This window comes from Elephas maximus, chromosome 3 (assembly GCF_024166365.1).
Source record: "Elephas maximus indicus isolate mEleMax1 chromosome 3, mEleMax1 primary haplotype, whole genome shotgun sequence".
Taxonomy (NCBI): Eukaryota; Metazoa; Chordata; class Mammalia; order Proboscidea; family Elephantidae; genus Elephas; species Elephas maximus.
The window spans coordinates 47,104,929-47,121,324 of NC_064821.1; the positions used below are offsets into that span (position 1 = coordinate 47,104,929).

Genomic DNA, 16,396 nt, shown 5'->3' on the forward strand with positions numbered 1-16,396 from the left:
CACTTCAGGGCCTCTGCAGGGCCATTCCCTCTGTAGGGGACACTTTACATACCCATGGCTGGCTCCTCCCCACTCCTGCTCCCATTCCACCTTCTCAGAGAGGCCTCCTTTACCTCCACCCTTCACCTTCACCTGCATCCCAGTGACACTACCCATTACCTGGTCCTGTTTTCTACATAGTGCTTTCCACTTTCTGAACTTACTTATGGAATTGTTCATATGTCTTATCTATTCCTCAGTAAGATGCACACTCCCCAAGTGGCAGGGACTTCATCTTGCCCACCACTCTGTCCCCAGGGCCTGCAGCCAGCCCTACCCAGATGTGTGCTTCATAAATATTTGTGGAATGAATGCAGCTTGACAGAACAGAGCTTCAAGAAGAGGAAGATCCAATCTAGGGTATCAGTTGGAAAAACAAGGTGATTTATCCAATACATCATTTGAGAAACTTTTTTTCCCTCTTTTACATAAAATTCCTCTCATTTATGTAATAAATATTGAACATTTCTGATGTACCAAGCACTGGAACGCGGGGCATCTGCACTGATTATTTCAGGTAGTCAAGATATAATCTAAATATAATCTAAGAAGGGCTTCCACACTGGTAAAAAAAAAAAAAAAAAAGAGGGGGAGGCTTCCCTGCACCTTTTTTTTCTGAAACGGAGTGTCTTTTACATACACTTGTCTTTCTCCACTTGCCAAATGAATCTGTAACTTGAGGAAGACCAGGAAAATGTTAAAGTACTGCTGTCAAAATTAAGTTTCTTAAAATCTGGTTGACCTTTCTTTTTAGTCAGTGGTGGTTGGTAGTTGCCTCCAGTCCATCCCAACTCATGGCGATCCCATGTGTGCAAAGTAGAACTGCTCCATAGGGTTTTTAAGGCTATAACATTTAGGTAACGTCCTCAGGCCTGTCTTCCAAGATGCCTGGGGGTGGGGTCTTAGTGCCAACCTTTGGTTGGTAGTTGAGTGCTGCTTGCACCTCCCAGGAACTCCTTTCAGTCATAGTGGGCTTATAAATTCTTAAAATTACCAGGGCTGTGATATTGCCTGGTCCTTCCAAGCCCACTAACCTAGGGAGTTGGCTGGAGGGAAAGCGAGAAGGTTAACAGGAGGAAAATAATGGGAACCAAAGAAAACGCAGAGAAATCACTGGGATTTCCCGTTCCTTCTTCCGGCTGCTCCAATAGGCTCCTAGTTCCAACAGCCGCCCCTACCCAGGGTTCACCCTGCTTCCCTCTGGGGCAGCAAAAACCGCGCGCGAACCTCAGGTGCGTAACTCAGTCCTTACGTCCCCACCCCAGAAGTGCCCGGCGGCCTGACCGTTCCTCCCAGCTTTAGTCTCACGTGGAAGCCGCGACGGACCCGCCCACATTACTGGCAGCTCCAGTGCCCTGTCACTACCACTGCCCGAGCCTCCTCAAGGCCACCCCGCCCCCTACTTACGCGCCGGCCTGCGGCGATTGGCCGAGAGCGGTCCTCAGCCTACTCCCGTGCGTTATGTAACGTGTTCTGAGGCCTTCGCCCCCGCCCCACTCGCCCGAGTTTATGTAACCCGGGCGCCCTAGCGTCGGACACCGCTCCTAGGCCAATGAGGGCCAGCGCAGCTGGCAGTGGTGGCCAATCGCGCGGCCCGGGGGCGGGGCGCCGTCACGTGGCGCCGGGGGGCGCGGGCGCCGGCACGCGGCGGGCCTCGGGACCCCCGCTCCCCGGCAGGGGCGGTTGAGCACTCGGCTGGTGGCCTCTGCGCGAGCGTGCCGTGCGCGTCAGCTGTGGGAGCCGCAGCCCCCGAACTGTGTTCCTTCCCGGGACCCCCTTTCTCCGGCCCAGTGCCTGACGCGCGCCGACTTTTCAGAACTGAGGGAAGTTGTGTGAATCTTCAGTGCAGCGACAAGGGGCGAAGGACCCGTCCCCGGGGCTCGCAAGTCCTAGCGGACCCCGTCTCCGGCACTGGTCGTATGTTTTACTGGACACCTGTCACCTTTGGCCCCCCAGGCCAGACCCGCTGCGGTGCAAACACCCAGGAAGGTTTTATGGAAACCCTGGGAGAAAAGTGTTTCCAGGTGACCACAGATCGTTAGTTCCCGGTGTACGATGGCAGCTCACTTTCCCTAACGCTATGTATGGCAGGGTCGAAAATGGGGAATAAACTTCGGTCCGGGGCTCCAAAATAAACAAAAAGCAGGCGACAGACGTGAGGGACACCGAGCACGGGATGGAGCTCTGCGAAGGTGTGGACCTGCCCCGCAGTCAGGCGCACGATTCCAGGGAAAAGGAGCCCGATGAGCTTGAAGGACCCCTGCCCCGCGGGCAGGAGCCCCTTGGAGCAGAACCCGATGCGGCGTGGAGCCAGAACTACCAACTGCCCAGGAAATACGGGGAGAGCAACAGGTGACACTTTTGTTTTTATTTCACAGCCTGATTTGTTTGTTGTTCTTCCCGGGAGTAGTAAAATGGAAAGCAGGGCTGCAGTACTTTTATTCTTTTGTTTTTAAGCCTGGGCGAAAGTTTGGGGGCGGGGGGGGGGCATAGAGAAATTAGAATGAGAAGATTTGGGAAAATGGAGAAAATTGCCAAAGAGTACCAGAAGTACATAAAAAGTGGTTAAAGAATTTCCCGGAGTTGAGGTTGAAGTGGGAATGAGAATGGAATATATGTAACATTTACCCATTTTTTTGCCTCCATTTCCCCAGCTGTAATTTTTTTTTTTTTTTTTACCCTATTGATGTGGAGTTGTCTCTGGCTCATGGCAGCCCCATGTGTGTCATAGTAAAACTGTTCCATGTGATTTTCAATGGCTGAGTTTTCAGACGTCAATAGCCAGGCCTTTCTTTCAAGACACTTCTGGGTGAATTTGAACCTCCAGCCTTTTGGTTAGCAGCCAAGCACATCAGTTGTTGGCACCATCCTGAGACTAATAAACTTGTGAACTAAATGAGTTGAAGCACTAACAAAATGGCCTGGAGTGTAGTATGCGTGCAGTAAATGTTGGCTGGTATTATTGTTGAATATGTGACTTTATTATTTTTTATCTTAACAGTAAACAGCAGGATCGAATCAGAGTTTCTGAAGAAGTTACAATGGTAGTCCAGGAAATGAAAAAGTACTTCCCATCCGAGAGGCACAGTAAACCCAGCACTCTAGAAGCCCTCAACTATGCTCTTCACTGTGTACACAGTGTCCAAGGTAAACTAGCTGAAGGAAAGAACCAGTAGTACAAATACACCCAGAGAATTTGTCAATGTGGTTTTATTCATAGAATTTTTTTGAGCTTTTTATGACACTTTTTGCAAGATGAGCAGAGCTACAGTGATTTCATTAGTATCTTAATTTTTCAAACTAAGAAGACCAGGAGAACCTTACTTACAGAATAGTTTAGTAAATATGCAGTCTTTTGCTGGCTTATTGCAAGAGCTTAGTGTTTAGCGTAAGCACATTTTGAAGATTCACTTTTTAAAGGAGCGTTGTCTTCTGTGGGTGTTAGGAAAAAACACACTTGACTAAATACAATGTACATGTCCCAGTCATACACATACTTTTAAAATACGATCATAATACATCAGAAATTTACCAAGTTAAAAATGAGCAATGTAAACAATTTTTTATTTTTCTCTCTGATTTTTCTTCTTGGGAAATTTCATGAAGTGCATATTCTCTTTAGCACAAACCTCTGTGGCTTCAAATATACTGAATATTCGGGTAATGTTTCTGTCATAAAAAATTATTTGTGTGTGTGCACAAGTATGTATATTTGGAATTTTGGGTTTTGACAGCTTGTTTTAATAGGTTAAATGTATCTTAATCCTTGTGATCCAGAAAATGCTAAATTCATAAGGAACTTCCCCCCCCCCCCGAGGAAATTTAAAATCTTTAATTTGCACTACTAGGTGCTCCTTGGAAACTCTATGGGGCAGTTCTACTGTCTTATAGGGTCGCTATGAGTTGGAATCGACTCGACGGCACTTGGTTTGGTTTTTTTTGTTTTTGTTTTTATCCATATTTTAAGTGAAAGAAGAAAATGAGGTGTGCTTTCCTAAATAGTAAGCCAGTTTAAGAATGATAAAAGTGATTTCCTAAAGATACTGTTGCCACTGGACTACCTGTTTATTTTTCTGTGTTTCTTAGCAAACAGTGAGTTTTTCCAGATTCTCAGTCAAAATGGAGCACCTCCAACAGATGTGACCATGTACAGTCTTGAGAAGCTGTCCACTATCGCCTCAGAACACACTTCCAAAAACACAGTAAGAGTCACATTTTGCCGTACCAACCTGGGTGACTTTCCTAAAGACCTTCTGTAGATGCAGATTTTTTTAACAATACTGTAAGTTTCAATAACCACAGTTGGAGGTAAACAAAAGGAGAAAATTGCTAAGGAGGCATTGTGTAGTTTTTCCTACTCTTGACAGAGAACATGCCCAAATGCAGGAAGCAGCATGTCAGGTAGTTGATTTGCTTTGATTCTGAGGTGGTTCTGTCTCTTTACCATACCTGAGTTCTCTCAAATTAAGAAACAAACAAATAACACTGCAGAGGAATTTCTTGCATTTTATCCTAATCTTAGAATTGTTCATTTCTATTTATATCATTTTTAGTTCCAATACCTACTACTTCAAGTTGTAACAACCAGATTTTATAGAGCAGGTGAGTTGAGAGGCTGCCATTCTTTATGAAATTTTGGAAGAGATGTTTGGTATATCTTTATTGACTCTCTTCATGTTGACAGAACAATTAAGCCTTGTGTTTTGCTGAATAACAGTGGAGATTGCTCAATTTTATATTTAGATCTCAACATGAAGGTAAGTTAAAGATGCTATCATTTGGTAACATAAGCTATATCTAGGATTATAATAGTGCGCATTCACTAACTGGTGTGTGCATAGTACTGTACAAGGTGCTACGGAGATTTAAGAAAACATTTGCCCGTCCTTCAAGATCTTTAAAATAAAGCTAGAGAGGAAACATATGCTAATGCTAGTGGATACACACAGTGGCTGATTATAAGTATATTATATTTATGTCCAATAGAACAAATTAGAGAAGTGGTTCTTACTAAATGAGGTTTGTCAAGGACGGCTTCTTGAAGGAGGTGAATCTTGAGCTTGATCTTGAAGCCCAGAATACACACTTGATTGATAGAAGACAGTCCCCCCAGGTGTGTAAGGCACAGCCTGGAAAGCAGGAATTGGGAGTTTATATAACATACATATGGCCTTATTTGGACATGTTGTCAGGAGGGGTCAGTCCCTGGAGAAGGACGTCATGTTTGGCCGAGTACAGGGTCAGCAGAAAAGAGGAAGACCCTCAATGAGGTGGACTGACACAGTGGCTGCAACAATGAGCTCAAGCATAACAACGATTATGAGGATGGCTCAGGACCAGGCAGTGTTTCGTTCCGTTGTGCGTAGGGTCGCTATGAGTCAGAACTGACTCGGCGGCACCTAACGACAAAAACACGGCCTTATAGGATGTAGAATAAGCTAGTAGGTATATATATTTTTAGCATGGAAATTAAACATTCAGAAGGTAAAACTCAAGTTTTATGATAACATTTAAGAAGTATGTTAGAAAAAATGGTTTTGGGAGGTTTGTTGCTGTTACGGGATGTGTGTGTGTGTTTTAAGGTATTAATCATAGTAGAATTCTATAAGAAATTTATCTTCCAGTGCATATTGCTAGCAAGTACTTCAATATTTGCATTTATTTTAAATGTTTTTCATAGGACACCTTTATGGCAGTTGTTTCATTTCTGTCTGGAAGGTTAGTGCACATTTCTGAACAGGCTACTTCAATCCTGAATTATGAAAAAGATTTCTTGGAGTCTTTCCATTTTGTTGAACTACTTGCCCCTCAGGATGTGAGGGTGTTCTACGCACACACTGCCCACGCCCAGCTTCCCTTCTGGAACAACTGGACCCAAAGAGGTAACTACACCAATACGTTCATCTTGCCTCATAGACATCAGTTTTGTTCTTCCAGAAATAACACGGAAATTAATGCACTATTTAGAACATGTGAACTCTGTGATTTTTCTTACTGCTTGAAAAAAAAAAGGCCAAAGTATAGTGAAAAGCTTTGTAATTGCTTGTAATAACATAAATAAAGATCTAGTAAATGTGCTTTGATGTTAGATTAATTGCATACGTTATCTGAAACCAAACCCATTGTCATCGAGTCAGCTCCGACTCATAGCAACCCTATAGGACAGGGTAGAACTGCCCCATAGAGCTTTCTAGGCTGTAATGCTTATGGAAGCAGATTGGCACATCTTTCTCCTGAAGAGCAGCTGATGGTTTCCAAACCACCGACTTTTCGCATTAAACGCAGCCAAGTGTTTAATCATTGCACCACATGTCATAAATGTGGTGTGGTCACCAGCATGTTGCATAGGAGTATAATCAATGTCAAGGCTCAGTTTCCTTTTTTTAAAAAAAAAAAAAACCCAGCAGTTGCTGTTGAGTCAATTCTGACTCATGGGGATCGCATCACATGTATGTTAGAGTAGAACTATACTCCATAGGGTTTGCAATGACTGATTTTTTGGAAGGAGATCTCCAGGCACTTCTTATGCAGCACTTCTGGGTAGGTTTGAACCTTCAGCCTTTTTGGTTAGCATCTGAGTGTATTAATAACCATTTGCACCACCCAGGGACTCTTGTTTCCTTCAAGTTAGTAAAATTAAATGTTTTCCCTTCTATACTGACTTCACTATTCCTTTGTATGATAGATTTTACTTTGCAGATTAAATTGTAATGGTTAGCTCACTTTTCCGGTTTTTCTTGCTCATAAAAGTTCATCAGTCTCATTGCTTTTTTTTTCTTCTGAAAGATAACGCGTATTTCAGTACCAGAGATGCCTATTCAGAGTTTTCTTTGTGACGTTCAGTCTAGTCTTCGTGATCCTTAAGTAATTAATTATTTTTGTTTTAAGTTATCCTTTACCACTTAGTTCGTATTCTTTGTGATCTGTCTCTTAAAGTGCTTAATGTATATCGGCCTTTCCTTTGATTCTGAGCCTGCTTCTCAAATTTTTTAATCTGTTGCTTGATCCGGTGAAGAGCAGTCTTGCCTCCATCTTTTTCCAATTATAGAGCTTTGCCTGACCTTTTTGTATTTTATTATATAAACTTTAGAAAACGTACCTATGGTGTCCTTGTCTTCTAGCTTCCTCATCTCCCTTTTTCCCATCATTCAGGAATAATTGATTTCATTTCTCTTCCTCTTGCCTAAACATGTTTTCTCATTCTTTTAACTGTCCGCGTTTGTTCTTCCACTTCCATTTAGTCACTTACTCCATAAACAGCTCTTCAGTAATCTCTATGGACCAGGAACTATTCTAGATGCTGAGATACTGCTCTGAACAGGACAGACACCTGATATGACTGTTTGCCAGCTCTTTCACATTCACCCCAGGTATTTTTCCTTCAGTATTGCCTATGTATTCTCTATGTTGTCTTTGCAAGCTTTTTGTCTTTGCTAATTACTGATTATTTTCCTTCTACAGAAACTTAACATGCCGTGAAATTATTGCCTGTTGTACCTCAAAATTTACTTACTGCATAAGACCGTGGAACCCAGTTAATCTTTGTATCGTACTTTTGTCTGTAAATCTCAAGGATTCAGACTCGCATTGAGGGCAGTTGCGTAGCTCTATGCCGTTTCTAAGCTGTGCCCTTGTTACCTCCTCCTGTCCCTTCTCTCCACCACCTATCAGTTTGTCATACCGTGGTGGCTTATGTGTTGCTATGATGCCGGAAGCAATGCCACTGGTATTTCAAATACCAGCAGGATCACCCATGGTGGACAGGTTCAGGTGGAGCTTCCAAACAAAGACAAACTAGGAAGAAAGGCCTGACGATCTACTTCCAAAAGCTAGCCAATGAAAGCCCTATAGATTATAAGAATATTGTCCAGTGTAGTGCTGGAGAAGAGCCCCATAGGTTGGAAGACACTCAAAATACACAGTGGCCCCAACAGTGGATTTGAGCATACCAGTGATTGTGAAGATGGTGCAGGACCAGGCAACCTTTCCTTCTCTTGTACAGTGGGGTCACCACGAGTTGGAGGTGACTCGACAGCAACTAACAACAACAACAACGACCCTTCCTTTGAGCTCATAGAACATAAAGGACATGGGCAGCTATGTGATCAGCTATGGCCAGCCTTTGACCCTGTATTAAAACATGTTTCAATATCAGCTTGTAGTGTGAACCTCTCAGAAGGATCTGACCACTATTTAGAATACACTTCCAAAAGCAGAATTTACATACAGCCTTGCTGTTGAAGGAAACCCTGGTGGCGTAGTGGTTAAGTGCCATGGCTGCTAATCAAAAGGTCTTCAGTTTGAATCCACAGGCACTCCCTGGAAATTCTATGGGGCAGTTCTACTCTGTTCTATGGGTCATTATGAGTGGGAATCAGTTTTGCTGTTGAAATGCTCATGGGCTCACATTGGCTGTGTGAGATCACATGACTTTTTTTTTTTTTTTTTTTGCTTAAAGGACAGAAATTTGTTTTCTCGCAGTTCAGGAGGCTAGAAGTCCAAATTCAAGGTTCTGGCTCTGGGGGAAGATTCTTCTTTCTGCTTCTGTTCCTCTCTCTCCGTCTCTTTTTTTTTTTGCTTGTGAGAACAGAAATTTATCGTCTCACAGTTCTGGATGCTAGTAGTCCAAACTCAGGGCGTAACCGGGGCCACGTTCTCTCTCTCTGGAGGCTCTAGGGGAAGATTCTCACTCAGTTTCTGGTAGCCTCACGTGTTCTTGACTTGCATCGGCAGCATAGCTCCATCCTCATATGGCATTCTTCCTCATTCTCTCTGTATCTCTTTTACAAGGGCGTCATTCAGATAGGATTAGGACCCTTCCTACTCATATATGACCTCACAGTAACTGATAACCATCTTCAGAGACCCTACTTCCAAATTAGATCAAGTTCACAGGTTACAGCGGTTAGGACTTCAGCATTAAATTTGAGGGGGCACAATTCAATCCATAACAGTATCGTTAGCCTTTTTAAATTTAGTCATTCTACCGGGTGTGAAGTGGTTTCTCTTTTTGGTTTCAATTTGTATTTATTGGTTGTTTACATATCTTTTCTGTTGTGCTTTAGGTCAAAGTTTACAGAGCAGATTAGTTTCTCATTGAAAAATTCACACACACATTGTTTCGTGACGTTGATTGCAATCCCTGCAATGTGTCAGTACTCTCCCCCTTTCCACCATGGATTTCCTGTTCTCATTTGTCCAGTTTTCGTGTCCTTTCCTGCCCTCTCATCTTTGCTGTTGAGCAGATGTTACCCACTTGGTCTCATATACTTGATTGATCTGTGAAGCATGTGTTTATTGTTTGTTTTATAGCCCTGTCTAATCTTTGGCTGAGAGATGAACTTCAGGAATGATTTTAGTTCTGAGATAGAAGAGTGTCTGGGGGCCATAGTCTCAAGGATTCCTCCAGTCTCTATCAGACCAGTAAGTCTGGTCTTTTTTTGTATGCAGGAATTTTTTCCTATGTTTTCCTCCCACTCTGTCCAGAAGCCTCTTATTGTGATCACTGTCAGTGGTCAGTGATGGTAGTCGGGCACCATCCAGTTCTTCTGGGCGCAGGCACGTGGAGTCTGAGGTCATGTTGGCTTGCTCCCTGTGTTGCAAGATTCCTAGAGAAGACAGTTGAAATTGAGGTACTTGATGTGATATGTAAATGGTATATGCAAGTTTATATCACAGTACAGTTACAGTATTTTCTGTGCACAAAGAATTTTAAACTAGGAATTTGAAGGTCTGAGTTTTAAATTGAGTTCTGTCCCTTCATTAACTTTGGGAATCACTTGGTTTCTCTTTGTAAAATAAGAATGATAGCTTCTGACCAGCCTACAGACACAGGGTTGCCGTGAAACTCAAACAAGCCCATGCTGGGAAAGCACATTGGATAGTTGGAGTTCTCTGTAAACCTAAAGGAGTGCCTAGGTGGTGCAAACAGTTAACGTGCTCGACTGCTAACTGGAAAGTTGGAGGTTTCAGTTCGCCCACAGGTGCCTCGGAAGAAAGCTGTAGAGATCTGCTTCTGAAAAATTAGCCATTCAAAACCCTGCCGAGCACAGTTCTTCCTGCTATACGTGGGGTTGCCGTGAGTTGAAATTGACTCAACAGCAACTGGTTTAGTTTTGGTTTATAAACTAAAAGGATAATGTTAGTATTATCTTTGGAGTTGTTACTGTTTGCCAGGGACTGTTGTTAATGTTTCATATGCACTAAATAGTTTAATTTTCACAGTAACTTTGTGGGGTGTAGGTACTGTTATTACCCCCATTTCACAGATAAGGTAACTGTGTTAGCTTGGGTCTACCAGGAAGCAAATGCCAAATTGGGATTAGATGTGCAAGAGATGCATTGAAGGAGGGAGTAGGAGAGGTGGGAAGTGTCTTCAGACCATAATGCAGATCTGACACCCTGAAAAGAGGGGGTGGTGGGGACAGGGGAGGAAGGACACCCTGGAAGGCAAGAGAAGGAAGGGGGCAGTGAGGAAGGACACCCTGGAAGGCAAGAGAAGGAAGGGGGCAGTGAGGAAGGACACCCTGGAAGGCAAGAGAAGGAAGGGGGCAGTGAGGAAGGACACCCTGGAAGGCAAGAGAAGGAAGGGGGCAGTGAGGAAGGACACCCTGGAAGGCAAGAGAAGGAAGGGGGCAGTGAGGAAGGACACCCTGGAAGGCAAGAGAAGGAAGGGGGCAGTGAGGAAGGACACCCTGGAAGGCAAGAGAAGGAAGGGGGCAGTGAGGAAGGACACCCTGGAAGGAAAGAGAAGGAAGAGGGCAGGGCGAAAGGACACCCTGGAAGGATAGAGAAGGGAGGGGGACAGAGAGGAAGGACACACTGAAAGGATAGAGAAGGGAAGGGGACAGACAGGAAAGACAACCCAGAAGAAGAGAGAGGGGGACAGAGAGGAAGGACACTCCGGAAGAAGGGAAAAGGAAGGAATATAGGAAAGGAAGTATCTTGACTTCAGCCGAGTTTAAAGAACAGCTAGGCTTGGAAGCCTAAGGGAAATCTAGGAGCCAGAGTCATGCATTGGAGACATCCAGCCTCTCCACAGAATGGTCCTGCCTTCGTGCGCCTGTGCACGGGCACTGGCTGGGAGCTGCCGCAGGAAGGAAGTGTGGCGTGACCGGTGGCAGATGAAGCAGGGCTGCAGCTGTAGATTCTAGCCAGTGCTGCCCCTGGAAGCCGGAGCTGCCACAGTCATTGAGGCACAGAGTTGAGTGACTCATCTGAGGTCACACTGCTGAGGAGACAGGGAGCTGGGATTCACCTTGGCAGTCAGAATCCAGAGCCCTGCTCTTAGGCACTACCCAGAAAGTAGGGAAGTCTCCTGGCTGCATGACTGTGTGCGACTCTAGCTTTAAAATTTTTTTTAAAAAGAGTTGACATAGAGTAGATTCTGACTCTCGGCAGCCCCATGTGTGTCAGAGTAGAACTGTGCTCCATAAGGGTTTCAAGGCTGTGATGTTTCAGAAATAGATCGCCAGGCCTTTCTTCAAAAGCACCTCTGGATGGACTCAAACCTCCAGCCTTTTGGTTAGCAGCTAAGTGCATTAACTGTTTGTATCACCCAGGGACTCCAGCTTTACGATAGGGAAGCCATGATCAAATGAAGGAATATGTTTGCAAGTTTGAAAGGCGTGCCAGTGAATATTTTGAAGGAACATATAGTTCCCTTCCCTGAAATCATCTGAGAAAATTAAGAATGTTTTTGAAAAGTCCTTTTCTTGCATTAATTCCTCCATGAGTTTATTTAAGCCTTTACTGACACTGTTTCTGTGTTAAAACTGTAGCATCCCTTAAAGTAATTAATTTCTTAAGCTCACTCATAAAGTTGTTCTTCCGTTTATTTTTCACAGACGCACTGTAAGAACTATCTTCTGGCTCCAGAGTTGTGAGACTGTCACTCTCATACTTTTATGAACTGTGCTGCTTTGATCACTGGTTCCTTTACTTTTAAACAGAGTATCTTTTAGAATCGTGTACGTTTTCCTCAGCCATTCAAAAGGCCTTTTTCTGAGCCTTCCCACAGTCTTTTCTCTAGAAGTACACAGACCTGGGCTGTATCTGGTATCTCAGCTCTTTAGAATTCTTGTTGTTTACACTGCCTTCAGCGTATGTTTGTTAAACATCTCACAGTTTTCCTTGCTTCCCGTAACTGAGGACCTTCATCTCCAGTGAACCAGTGCCCAGAAGATAGCTTCAGAGAGCTCTAACCAAAGGCCATATAGGTAGCCCACAAGCTCTTGGGAAAAGGTTCTGCCCCTGTCTTTAAAGGCAAGTTTAAACAGTTCTGAATTGCCATCTTACACCAAAAAAAATAAATAAATAAAAAAACACCAAACTCGTTGCCATCGAGTCAATTACAAGTCCTAGCAACCGTATAGGACAGAGTAGAACTTCCCCATAGGGTTTCTAAGGCAGTAAATCTTCATGGAAGCAGACTGCCATGTCTTTCTTCCACAGAGCAACTGGTAGGTTCGCACTGCTGACCTTTCAATTGGCAGGCGACTGCTTTAACCACTGTGCCACCAAGGCTCCTCACTTCACACCAGAGCTAGCAAAAATCAATAAAATCGATGCAAACCAATGGCATCAGGGTTGTGAGAAAACATTAATATAATAATGACAGTGCAGGTGGGTACAGTGTTCTGGAGATTAATTTGTCAATACATGATGAGAGTCACAAAAGATGATATCTTTTAACCTAGGGACACAGTTTTATCCAGAGTTCATCCAAAGGAAGAATTTAAAGGGGAAGGAAAAAAAATTATGTATCATAGCTAAAATCTAAAAGTAATCTAAATTCCCAATTGTTGAAAAGTTAATGTATTACTGTTTAATAGTTGTGCTGAAGGATTATCATATTGGTGTTTGAGATAACAAATATGAGCAGTTATAGAAATATGGAGGAGCGTTAGTGACGCAATGGTTAAGTGCTAGGCTGCTAACTGAAAGGTCTACAGTTGGAACCCACCAGCGGCTCCGCAGGGAAGAAGACCTGGTGATCTGATCTCATAAAGATTACAGCTGTGACAACCCTATGGGGCAGTTCTGCTCTGCTCTGTAGGGTTGCTGTGAATTGAATGCACTCGATAGCACACAGCAATAACAGAAAGATGGGAAGGATTATAGGGAAAGCTATAAATCAGAAACTTCAGTGTTTTGTGTTTTTTTTTTCCCTGAAGGTTACTGTATAATACGAAAGCTCTTGGAAATACAGAATGCAAAGCCGTAAAAGTGAGGGAGAAGAGTTCTGTTTTAATCAAGAGTACTGTTGTCTTAAAAAGATAGTTTCTCCCTTTGGTAACCCATGGGACATATGGTATCCCAACAAATTTTTATGCCTCTGGGGTTCTTTGGGAAAGAGGTAGCCTGATATGAATGCATTTAGCCTCAAGGTGGGAGCCTTTTGAAATGCATGAAACTCAAGAACGCTGATTTGGAGTCTCATTTTTGTGTAGATTGAACATTGTCCTAGGTGATGCCTCCTGAATATGTGAATTTTCTAAACTTTTGACAGGTTTGCCTCTGTTTTGGTGAAATAAGCCTCTTCACTATGTTTCCCAGTTACTGTATTCTCATGAGAATGTACTTATGGAGAGAATATGCCAGTCCCCCTCTTCATTCACTCATGGTGGCCATTTTCTCTTAGACACCATCCATTGTTTCCAGGTGTTAACTGGCTCCCTGGTTTTCTAGCTTCTTAACGGTGAATAATGCCATTATAATAAGGAATACTGCATTGCAGTGATACTTTTCAAGAGACTGGAACTTCTAGAAGTTATTCTTACCCTGCATTATATCCTAGGACCCAGTCATTGCTTCCACATGCAGCAGGTAGAATGCACCTCTGTGAGCAGTTCTGCAGTATTCCAGGGCAGCCGTCACTGTTTTTTAGCTGTTAGTACTGCTTTTGTTACAACTAAGGGTGGTAATTCCTTTTTTTTTTTAATTCAAATTCCTTTTTTTAAATTTATTTGACTTGTAAGTACTGCTTTTGCAGTAATGAAGAATGCATTGTCCTGGTAATTTTCCTGACAAAAAACATCCCTTGAATTTATTTATTTGGGCTGTAAGTACTGCTTTTGCATTAAGGAACGTTGTACCATGTTTTGAAAAGTTGCATGAAAAATAATAAAAAGGCCCAGAAGAGTGGAATAAAATGTATGTGCAGTCATTTCCAGGTGCCTTCATCTTTACCTGATGTTTTGCAAATTTTAAAGAAGTAAGAAAGACAATTTTATCATTAACTTATATCAGCAGGAGTCAGGCTGTCCAGGGTCCACTGGGGCATATGGGATCCCAGATAATGGGCATCAGAATCCATAATTCATAACAAAATTCTGAATTGGTCATTTAATCAGCATGCCTTGCATTAGTGAAAATGGGAGGTAGCAACAGAAAATTCAAAGCAGAAAATAATTGGGTCACCAAAGGGTTGTTCTTTGGTAACAGTGCAACTGCTCCACCTTCCCTCTCTGGGAATGGGTGATTGACGGTTTGTCTCTGTCCCCAGCAGCCTCACAGTACGAATTTGCTCCTGTGAAATCCTTTTTCTGCAGGATTCGGTAAGTATTGGGATTTGTGGCAGCCAAAAAAGTGGATTATTCTCTAATTTTACTTAACAGTTATTTCAACTTTTTTGTTTTCGACTAAGTTCAGGTGTGGATACAGAAGATAAGACTGAGGTCTTGACACAAAGAGTTTGTATTTCATGGAAGAGAAGATACATGTACTTGGGAGAAAATTAGATGATAAAGCAATAGGAGAAAAGACCAGAAAGACAATTCTTAACATGGGGGCATATGAGAATTCACCCCACCAACCCAGTGCAAGAATTACTGGGTGTTAAATGCACTTTAAAATGACCATGGTTTTGGGCTCTTCTGTTTTTGTTTTTCAGTCACAGTTTAAATTAATTAAAAAATTTTTTATATTTATGAAGATTTAAACAGTTCAGAAACAGTGAACTAGAAGAAAAAGGACCAAAACCTTAATACCCATTGCTTTAGAATAGGATTACTAGTGATTTTTTTCTCTTCTGAATTTACTGTTTTAGTCTTGCTTTCAAAATAAAAGGAAAAAATATTTTTTTAACGACAATATGATTGCCAACATCGGCATTGAAGATACTAACTGCTTTAGATATTTAGAGAAGAGAAAAATTCTTGTCCTGTATTAGAGACTCCATGGAATTTGTTGAAAATCCCCCTTAGCAGCTGGAGCAATAAAGCCAGGTGAGGAGCTTTATAGTGAGCAATCAGGGTGCGCCTTCCTGGGGATCCTCTGTGAGAGTTAGAAGGTGGCATTCTCTCTGTTTTCATGGCCCAGCTTGGTGGGCTGCAGTGTAGCCCCTACTTTCCTCATAGTGGGCTGGAGTGTCCCCCTCTACCTCTCCTCAGACAGTGCATTTATGGAGTGCTGAACCATGTGCAGGGCCTCTGCCAGGCAAGGCTGTAGCTGAAGCCGAGACTTAGTTTCTGGAAAGGAGAGCCTAGAGAGGGACAGCTGAGAAGTGGCTAGTAGAGTGGTCCATCAGGGGCTGTGAGGGGCAAGGATCCAGTTTTTGGTCTTACGGCACTTGATTTAGACATTGCAAATAAGACAGATGGTTCTGCCTGACCTGCTTTTGCAAGTGGAAGAGTCTTAGTAGTAGTTGAGGTCAGGAAAAAAGTCACAGAATGACTAGTTCCATCTTCACACTCGCAGTCATCTAAATAGGACCTTTTCTGTATTGAATAATCAAGGAATAATTGCCCTTGGGTACTGGGGACATTTAAAGCAACGTTTTCTTTCTTTTAAAAGGAAACATGTTTAAACATTTTAGATTTGGATACATCTTTCTTGAAAATTACTAATAAAACATTTCCCCAGCCTTGCTGTACATTGGGCCAGTGGAGTGCCTTGGGACCAGACCTAACATTTTTAATTTCTTCAGTGGTGGTGAAGGTGGAGAGCTAGAGAAGAACTACCGCCCATTCCGGGTTATCTCCTATTTGATTCACGTGCGTAGCCCCACCCAGCCAGGAGCTGAGCCTTGCTGTCTCATGCTGGTTGAAAAGATTCACTCTGGTTATGAAGGTGAGTCTGTCTGGCATCTCTGCTTTCTGATAAAGATGTAGAAACGCCAGCACAGCAGATAGGAACCTGGGAAAGCCTGTTTAGTGCAGTCACAGAAACAGAAGACAGCTTGAGCCTTCACCTTGTCCCCTGAATGCGTTAGGGATTTTTTTTTTTTTTTTTTACTGGTTTTTAACATGCTGGGTTGCTAACCAAGAGGTTGGAGGTTCGAGTCCACCTTGAGGGACCTCAGAAGAAAGGCCTGGCGATCTTCTGAAAACTCAGCCATTAAACACCCTGTGGAGCA

General features: G+C 43.0%; 1 protein-coding gene across 5 annotated transcripts in view; it reads left to right on the forward strand.

Moving 5' to 3' along the window:
* Positions 1 to 2,215: 2,215 nt before the first annotated feature.
* PER3 (period circadian regulator 3) overlaps positions 2,216 to 16,396 on the forward strand; it is a 65,871-nt gene continuing 51,690 nt past the window's right edge. For 2 of the 5 annotated variants that reach the window (XM_049877805.1, XM_049877807.1), the window contains exons 1-6: positions 2,216 to 2,391; positions 3,041 to 3,186; positions 4,126 to 4,241; positions 5,720 to 5,921; positions 14,546 to 14,597; positions 15,968 to 16,110. In XM_049877805.1, the coding sequence (XP_049733762.1) occupies positions 2,216 to 2,391; positions 3,041 to 3,186; positions 4,126 to 4,241; positions 5,720 to 5,921; positions 14,546 to 14,597; positions 15,968 to 16,110 (835 nt within the window). Of the gene's footprint in view, positions 2,392 to 3,040; positions 3,187 to 4,125; positions 4,242 to 4,592; positions 4,642 to 5,719; positions 5,922 to 14,545; positions 14,598 to 15,967; positions 16,111 to 16,396 lie in introns of those variants that run through there. The other 3 variants (XM_049877806.1, XM_049877808.1, XM_049877809.1) reach the window with 3 other exon arrangements.